Source organism: Microtus ochrogaster, unplaced genomic scaffold, assembly GCF_000317375.1.
Source record: "Microtus ochrogaster isolate Prairie Vole_2 unplaced genomic scaffold, MicOch1.0 UNK65, whole genome shotgun sequence".
NCBI lineage: Eukaryota > Metazoa > Chordata > Mammalia > Rodentia > Cricetidae > Microtus > Microtus ochrogaster.
In genome coordinates, this window is record NW_004949163.1 from 1,167,400 (window position 1) to 1,177,010 (window position 9,611).

Genomic DNA, 9,611 nt, shown 5'->3' on the forward strand with positions numbered 1-9,611 from the left:
CCCATGTACTCCTACATCTTAAACCCAAGCTGGGTTTAGCAGTAATCTTACCTTTGGTTATTTGTTATCTGGTTGTTCTTCATAGGAACATTGAAATCCACCCTAGAAAAGAAAAAGGCTTCAGTTTCAGAGTCATGATCAACTTCTTGGTCCCTCAAAAGTTTGAATTTCAAAAGTTCAAATCTCACCTTTAAAATAAGAGGCATTAAAAGAAGGTTGGCAAGATGGCTCAAGGGGTACAGGCACTTGGTGCCAAGTCTGACATGACAACCTGAGTTTTATCCCCAAAACCCTTGCGGTAGAAGAAAACCAACTCTTGCAAGTTGTCCTCTGAGCTCCACACCTTTGCCTTGATATATACAGTCTATGTACACACACACACACACACACACACACACACACACACACTAAATAGTAAATGTCATTTTAAAACTATTAAATGAAGACAGTACTCAGTCACTTGGAAGGGAGGGATGGGCCAGACGATGATCCTGCGGTATAGGTACATGTTCTTCTTGAACTGCTCACACAAGCGTGCTCATTTCAAAGAAATCTGAGTATATGGAAACCTTTTTAGATATGTAGCAAATAGTTTTTAAAAAATTTCAAACTAAGCCGGGCGGTGGTGGCGCACGCACTTGGGAGGCAGAGGCAGGAGGATCTCTGTGAGTTCGAGGCCAGACTGGTCTACAAAGGGAGTTCCAGGACAGGCTCCAAAGCTATAGAGAAACCCTGTCTCGAAAAACCAAAAAAAAAAAAAATTCAAACTAGTCTACGGTCATACCACCCTGAACGCGCCCGATCTCGGAAGCTAAGCAGGGTCGGGCCTGGTTAGTACTTAGATGGGAGACCGCCTGGGAATACCGGGTGCTGTAGGCTTAAAAAGAAACAAGAGAAAAGTATTCTTTATAAATTTAAAAAATAAAAAAAAATTCAAACTACAAGAACTTGTCCAGGAGATCTGGGAAGCTAAATGTAATTACACCTAAATGCACATTTATTTTAGCCTGGTATTCTCTATTTAGCCTGGTGGTATCTATAGCAGTCTGCGGGGGTGACAATGTGTAATATACCTTGATTCTAATTCTTTTGATACTGATTCTGGCTCCTTGTGAAAACATTCCCCCCCCCAAAAAAAAAAGAAATTCAAAAATAAAACACATCAAGAGAATTCCATTTCATTCTTTTCAGAGAATATCTGGCACACTAAGAATAGGAAAAAACCTAGGCTCCAGTATCCAGTTGATATCAGTCACTTTCAAAGAACCTGAGGGGAAAAAAAGGAGTGAAATGTGCCTATGGCCACTGACAGACAGACAAGTGGAAGGCAAGTGATTAAAATGAAAGCTAGTAATATACTGGCCTGACGGATTACTGCCTTATTCTTTTCTGTGGTGTTGCTGGGGACTGAACCCAGGGCTCTGGCCATGACAGACAAATCTACTACACACATACATCCCCAGCCGTTTTACCACTAGGAACCAATTCTTCGGAACTATTTCCTGTACTGTGGCTGATTTTAATGTCGAAGCCTGCCATGATTGAGACAGACTCATAAAATCTAGCTTGCTTTCATCTCCTGAAAAAATGCTGAGATTAAGTATTAGATTACTGTACCAATACATCCACTAAGACCATTTTTAATTCATTTTTTCTTTTTGGGGGGAAGGGTGGTTCTAGACAGGGTTTTTCTGTGTAGCCTTGGCTGCCCTAGAACTCAATCTGTAGATCAGGCTGGTCTCAATCTCAGAAATTCACCTGCCTCTGCACCACCACTGCCCAGCTTATTAATTTTTCTTAAATCTGAGAAGTGATTCTAGTATCTAACTCAAGTTAGTGAATGATAGATGGCTTAGAAGTGACAGAGTATCATGCAAGGGTTGGCTGTTATTATATGTTAATGATTCTCCAAACTAGAAGTGTTATTTGACAGATCAACCATATTAAAATCATTGCTGAAAAAACATCTAGGGACTACGGTACGGGCGACAGGACTGCTGTCCTTGTTTGTGAAACTCTTTCCCCTTTGCAAAGCTCTTCACTGTTCTTTCTTCCCGTCTGAGCAGTGACCCCAAGTCCTGCAGACCACAGGTTTCCTCCATGTGCTGAACACTAATCCGCCTCACCAAGGAGTTTAAGGGACATAGTCCTTGATTTAGATTTAAGGAAGCCTTTAAAATTAAATGGCACTATGCCTCTGAACAACGAAATACACTCTTAGCTGGTTTCTGGCACCTCAGGCATGCTCTTTAAATATCCTGAGCAGGTCCCTGCCAGCCTTAAAGTTCAGACCAAAGTGGATCAAGTATCCTATTACCGTGAGCCTCTCACAGCCTCCCAGGAAGGCTAATGGACACAAGGGTTAACTGCATAGGAGAAACAGCGCTGCCACCAAAACCTAAGAAGGAATGCCTTTGGGCTGAAATACCCAAACCTCTGTGGCCTCTGTCCATGCTCTGATGGCATCAGCTTACTTATGAAAACTGGATTAGTTCTCTCGCTGCCCTCTTGATGACTTCAACCTTTACCTAGACTCACACGTCTGCCTGCACTAGCTTTTCTTCTGAGGGCTCCAAAGCAGGGAAGAGCCTTCCCTACGCATCCCACTTATTCCTGTATATAATGCGTACCTTTTTTTCCACGTCCCAGGAATACTCAAGCTTTGCCTAAGGACAGGGTCAAGTATCACTACATACATCAGAACGGCTAAATTAAAAAATGACAACTGTAGCCAGGCAGTGGTGGTGCACGCCTTTAATCCCAGCACTCAGAGGCAGAGGCAAGTGAATCTCTGGGAGTAGGAGGCTAGCATGGTCTGTCTACAAGAGCTAGTTCCAAGACAGCCTCTAAAGCTCCAGAGAAACCCTGTCTCAGAAAAGAAAAAAAAAATGACAACTACCAAACTTGCAGTGACAATCTGTGCCTCAAAAACCCAGGTTTATCCACCCTTTGCTGATAAGCCAATTAAAACAGCCACATTAATAGCATAAAAAAAGCAGAAAGACACTGATTTAATGTTACCCCCATAAGACACAAGGAAATCCAGTGGCTCTCCAAATCCATCTTCAGAAAGCTGCCCACCACTGAGCCATCTTTGTCTGTGTAAGGTGTAACTTTGCAGGAAAATAGCCCAAGCTTTTCTTCTCCCAGCATGAAATTCCTGTTTTAATCATCTGATAGCTAAAATACCTCCTTAGTATATATATTCATTTCTGCCAGTCAGTTTTTCTACCACCCAATACTGGTGAGGATGCAGAAAAACTGACCACATTCCTAGCAGGAATGTGAAATGGTGAGCACCTTTGGAAAGCTATCTGGGGATGCCTCAAAAGGTTAAACATGGGATGGCTCAGTTGCAAAATGCTTGCAAGCCCAATTCTAGGTGTCTTACCCAAGACCCATGTGGTCAAACCAAGACTGACACCCCCTCAAAAAAAAATCCATAGCAGCTTTTGTAAAAGCCTCAAACTGGCAACAACCCAGATAGCATTCAATGGTTGGATGAATGATTCAACTACGATACACCCATACTGTGAAAAAATATCCAGCAATTTAGAGGAATATACTGTTGGTACATGTACCAACTTGGATAACTATTAAATGAACGTTGAGTGAAAGAGTGCATCTCCAAAAGTTACACTCTATTAATCTGTATATGCCATGCTTTTGCAATGACAAGTATTAAAAGTAGAGCACAGGTCAGAAATCACTGGGGATTAAAAATGGAGGGCATGATTAGAATCAAGTAACAGAGAGGAGACATCTTAGTGGTGATCAAACAATCCTATATGTTTGCTTGAGGTAGTGGTTATACAAATCTACCTATGATAAAACGCTAGAACTAAAAACACCCTTTCCACCAATGTCAAATTCCTACTTCTGACTTTGACCTACAATTATGTGCTATGCAGCCACTGGGAAAAACTGAATTTCTGTACAATCTTTGCAATTTCCTAGAAATTTGAAATTATTACAAAATATTAATTTTTAAAAAAAACCACTAAGTTAGAATATCAAATCTTAAATCCTAGCACTTGGGAGGCAGAGGCAGGTGACAGCCAGAGCTACACAGAGAAACCTTGTCTCGAAAACCAAAAACAAAAAAACAAAAAACAAAAACAACTCTTTATTGAAATCTCCCAGTTTCAAGGCCAGTTCTACTAAACGCTCAGAGGAACCATGCCCACTGGTGCCATGTGGTCTGACTGCTAAATTACACCCGTGATTCCATTTTCTTTCTTTCCACCAGGACTGTTGCTTTGTAAGTCACAACAAAACCAGTGAGTTTGGAAAAAATAATTTAAATTAAAAACAAAACAGGAAGGTACAAGAAAAAGAGAAGTACTTTACCAGCAAGCAAAGGATGACTAGTAACCTGTGAGTGGAAAGAAAGGAAATGACAGGGCAGAAAGGGGGAAATTTACTCAAATGACCTTGTAAAATCAACAGGAGTTGGAGGGAAGGAAAAAAACTGTTAGTGGAACCTGTTGGGGTTTCTGGCTATTTTAAAGCTACCCCAAAAGGAGCTGGGGTGACTGAGTGGGAGAGTACTCAAGCATAAAATACCTAAGGGTTGATTCCCCAGCACATCAAAAATAAATTACCCCAACAAATCAACTTCCCTTGCCAATTCAAACCAAGGGACTAGACAAGTCAGAAGAATATCTATCCTTCTACAGGGCAGAAAGGAGGCAAGTGAAACAGCCACTCCTCCAGAGGCCCCATTTCTGAAGCAATGCCAATAACTACAAAGCACTGAAACAAGAAGGTATTGAGCTCAACCAGGCACGGCTGCCCAGACTGCTCTAAAATCTAAGCCTACAATGCAACTCCCTATTCAAGAAGCATTGATAATGCAGAAACAAAGCAACTTTGCCAGTGTGGCCTTAAAAACAAATACAATGTATCCATACAAAAGAAAAAGAGATTGTAAACCCCAGACACAGTCTATTTCAAACTGTCCCTGGGTCATCATATCCAACAGTTTAGAGAATCTGATTGGTGGCTATGAGATCTAAATTCTAGTGCCAGTTCTACCACAACCTTGAGAGTTCAGTGACTTTCAACGTGTCATCAATTATCACACTGCTAGTTCAATAACCTTGAACATCTCCATCCGCAAAACTGGACTAGCCAATCATTTCAAGGCTCAAGGCTAACCTGTGTTAAGTGAAATCTGACTTGGTGCAAAGGGAGAAAAAACTGTTTCCTCCATTCTTACCCCCAACCAGAGTTAATTCCTTAACTGTAAGAGAAGAACTGCAATTACGGGAAGGTGAACAACACAATGTCCCACTGTCTTTCAGCAGCTGCACGCATCTGGAAGGGCCAGTCTCAAGCCAGTGGAGGCACAAGTTATTTTAAACCTTTTATGCTAGTTGCAGGCCAACATCTACCTTCTTAGTTTCACGGGGTTAATCTCATTTCCTTGGAGCAGCATGAAGAGCTAGAACCTGCCCTTTAACCCGAGGGTGGCTGGGATCTCTACTCCATCGGGATTACAAAGGTCTGTCCCATTTGAGACAACATGAGTGCTTTGTATGGGCACTGGGTTCTGGTTATCTGCACAGCAAGAAAGGGTCACCTGCCAAGTAATATTGGCTACGACAAAATATGTGGCTGTACAGTTCTCTCACTCCTAGCTGGAGAGGTAGGCTAGCCTCTGCTCCCTTACACGTGTGATAATATCTAAAAGATGCCCTCATTCGAACTGGCCCAAATTGTGAAAGGGACCAGGATTACGTCATTCACACACTGCCAATCAATCAACTGCTTCCAAAAAAGGTCAAGCCAGCAGCAGTCACTGCGATTATTTATGGACCTTCAAAATTACCATCCTTGAGTCCTATAGCTACACGAACAGCCGAGTTCATCAGTTACGTATATCATCATCCTTCACTCCTGAAAACACATTATAAATTAAGAAAGGCAGAAAGGTGTAAGTCCCATACACGCTAGTAAATTCTGTCAGGTAAGGGAGAAGCCAACTTGATAAATGACCAGGGATCCACGTGGGCCGACTAAGAAAAGAGTGCCATGTGCGTGGAGCCTTCCTCACTTTAACTAACATCCTGCTTCTCTAGCCACCTCTGAGGGTGAGGTTAGAAGCCTCCAACTCTGGGCGGCCACACCCTGTATGTGTCACAACCCTGATGCAAACCCCAAGCAAGGCCAGGAGTCCAACTGCAAGGTACGGCGGCAGAGGCCTGTTATATAAGCTGTACAGAGCTTCATCCAGTGGGCCTCACCTTCCCACCCACAATTCTTTGGGGAGAGAGACCTCCACTCCTGAACATTTAGAGCAACATCCTCTGGGGAAGAAATCTTTTTGTACCGGGACCAATGAAACGTGGGCGGTTTCGAATTCGTCAGAAATGGTCCAAAGACCGTGGGGGAAGGGAAATTAGCTAAATGACCTTTCAAGGTCCCTCCACTGGGGCCTAGAGATTTACAGGATAAGTATTAGGTCCCGTCTCGTTACAGGAGATGAAGCTGCATTTCAGAAATGGGAAAAGGATTGACTCCTGGGAATCTGAACCCTTTCTCGGTGGGATCCACTCCCCAAAGGACACTATTGGTCGCTTTTTATGCTAGAATCAGTTAGGAAGCATCAAACCCGGACAGTATCTGCCCCAACGGGGTGAGATGGACACCCCTGCTCTGCTAACCCAGGACCCCCGAGACCCAGCTGAAAACTAAGCACAACTTAGGGTGCACGGAAAAGCGTGCTTGCCAGGGCCAGAGAGGCTGTGCAAGAGCCCTAGGGCGTGAGAGCGGCAGTACAAGATTACCTCATCACGACCCGCTTTCCCTTCACGTCCAGTTTGTCCAAAGTCAGCTTGTTAGAAAGCGACATTTTGGCAACGCGGTAGGATCAAGAGGCTCGGTCCTGAGGAAGAGGAGATCACTGCGGCGGACGTGCGCTTTTGAAGCGTGCAGAACGCCGGTTGCGGGAGGACCAGAGGGCGCCCACCCCGCCCCTGGCTCCGCCCCTGAGCCTGCCCTTGGATCCGCCCCTTCCCGGCTCTGCTCCCAGTGTACGAAGCAGCAAAGCAACTATTGGCCGCCACCCAGAAGGCCGGTCCGCTTCCATTGCTCCGAGCCTCTGTCCATCTACAAGGGACTGGTGGGACGTGCGACTTCCATTTGTCACGTCCAGCACGACGCTAGCAGCAGGGGGAACCTTCCTGACTAGGGGCGGAGTAGAAGCGTTCGCGGTGGGGCCCGAAAGTTGGGAGCGGATGGCGCCTCAGGGTGGGCGTGGAATGTGTGCCGGGCCAGAGGCCACTAGTGCAGCCTAGTGCCCAGCAGCGCATGTTCCGGACTGCCTTGGAAAAAGCAGCACCCCCACCCGGTGGAATTACCAGGGGTCTTTTCAAAATCTTTGCAAATGCCATTTCCTTTATCTTCTGCTTTCTCAGCTCCCAAATGGAATGCTACATAAGGCCTTACTTAGTAATGGAAACCTTTCAGAAGTCAAAAAAGGACCAGGTCCTCCTGGCCCTTTTATAATAAAAAGTACGGTGTAATTGCCGTGGTTACTTTATTCATTGTAATGGCGAATACGTTCAGCATGTGTCATGTTAACTAACAATGCTCATAAAACGTCTAAGTACGTTCTGTTATTAAAGATGAAGTAACTGATGGACAAAGGTTTAATGTCTTACGTACGCATAACAGAGCTTCTAAGTGATTATTTCAATCCTGGGCCACTGGGACTTAGACTCCTTTGTGAGTGTAGCCTAGTGGTAAAGTGCATGTGATCCAATCTCCAGCACTGGAGAAAAGTCTAAATCTCTACTGACACTAATTTGGACTAAGGATGCAAGGTAAACGCTTGCCTACGGTTCGACACGAGGCAGCTACTTAATGAAAGGCACGTGAGAAATGTAAGCCCTTCCCCCACATTCCTCTGGTTCTCTTTTCCACCTCTCCCACTAGCTGACACCCAGGAGAAACTGACCAGACCACCTCTGGAAATTACTATATTATGGGAAGTAACTCAGACAATAGCATGTGTTTTCTCTCATATGCATGTGTTATGTAAGCATATATATATATATATATATATATATATATATATATATATATATATATATGTGGAGAGTGTAGATACAGGTCCACAAAGGGGGGGGATAAGAGAACAGGGGGACAAAAAAGGTAACAAAAGACATGTGACATGGAAGAGACAAAGAACTTCGGGCAACTGAGGAATGCTGAGAGCCTCCAATTGGTTATTTAATACTAAGTGGTCTGAAATTGTATACAATACATACAAGTAACTTTATACAGAGTGAGATGGTTTAATTACATAATTAGGTACAGAGAGAGAGAGAGAGAGAGAGAGAGAGAGAGAGAGAGAGAGAGAGAAAGCAGCCATGAATTGGAGAGAGGGACTGCACTTTTACCTGCTAAGCCATCTCCGGCCTAAAATAACAGTGAGAAACAGCCTAAGAGGAGAAGGCTTTGAGAACTGAAAAACAGGAAAATGAAAAAAATCTACAATTATACGTGTGAGGCCAGCTATGGGTGTTGTAACAGTGTTTAAGTGACAGCTTTCATCCGAGCAGAACTGAGACACCCTTCGTTACCGTCAATTTCCTCACCAGTACCTATCCCCTTCCTTCACTGCCTGCGGAAATCCGATTTAATAGCACGTTGGTATAGTGGCCAGTGCTCAGCAAGGATAGGCTTATGTCCTAGCGCCAAGGGATAAATCACTGGTGACCTAAGCCTGAGTCTGGGAATCCCATCCCCCACGTGCCCTTTTGTCACACATTAGTCTGGGAATGGGCAGTGACCCAACGTAGGTCAATGAGATAAAAGGAAAGCCTGCTGTGCTGAGAAACAACAGAGAACAGTGAAGCAAAGCCAGGCCTGTACCTATATTGATGCGTTCCTAATTAATAGAACGTTAGGGAGTAACTATGGATGACTTCTACACTAGGCCATAAATCTCTCTCTCTCTTTTCCTCCCCCACTTCTCCCCTTTCCCTCCTCTTCCTCTCCCTCTCTGATCTTTCATTCTGAGGACAGAAGCTTCCATGTATCGGGGACATTTAAATAGTTTATGGGGTAGCCCAGATGGTGAGTCTCTCAGAGCACCTTTAAACAGCCAGCATAGAACTGAGTCCTGCTGCCTGCAGTTCTGTAAGGGAGCTAGCTTGGAAAGGGACTGTGGTGCCCCCAAGGTCAGCTTTCAGATGTGATCCCCCAAGTCAAGTTTTCAGATGTGTGTCACCAAGGCCTGCATGTAATTGCAATCTCAGGAGGAGCTTCAAACTAAAACAAATTTAGCTGTTGTCAAATTCCTGACTCATAGAAAGTATGAGGCAATATTTATTGTTTTGAAGTACTAAACTTTGAGATGCTTTCTTACTCAGAAATAGACAAGTAATAGAGAGTTTTGGCAATGAATTTGTTCCGTGAAACAGAATAATCACCTACACATTGATAATGGTGAACACAAATTACAGAATAACTGAGCCCCTGAAGACGTCAGTGGGTTGCTGAATTTACCAACCACAGCACTATTGTGCCACCTGCCTTTCTGTCATGTGAAATAAACAAGCCTCTAGTGTGAGTGATAATTTTTTTTTTTTTTTGGTTTT

General features: G+C 43.9%; 1 protein-coding gene and 1 pseudogene across 1 annotated transcript in view; one reads left to right on the plus strand and one right to left on the minus strand.

Annotated features, from left to right (window-relative positions):
• The window catches only part of Pgk1 (phosphoglycerate kinase 1), a gene marked incomplete at its 3' end in the record, with an annotated part of 17,921 nt that extends 10,941 nt beyond the window's left edge, over positions 1-6,980 (minus strand). The window contains exons 1-2 of the mRNA XM_005369887.2: positions 6,792-6,980; positions 52-102 (exon numbers count right to left, since the gene is read on the minus strand). Of these exons, the coding sequence (XP_005369944.1) occupies positions 52-102; positions 6,792-6,856 (116 nt within the window). The remainder of the gene's footprint in view (positions 1-51; positions 103-6,791) is intronic.
• LOC113455553 lies at positions 771-879 on the plus strand (annotated as a pseudogene).
• Positions 6,981-9,611: the final 2,631 nt, after the last annotated feature.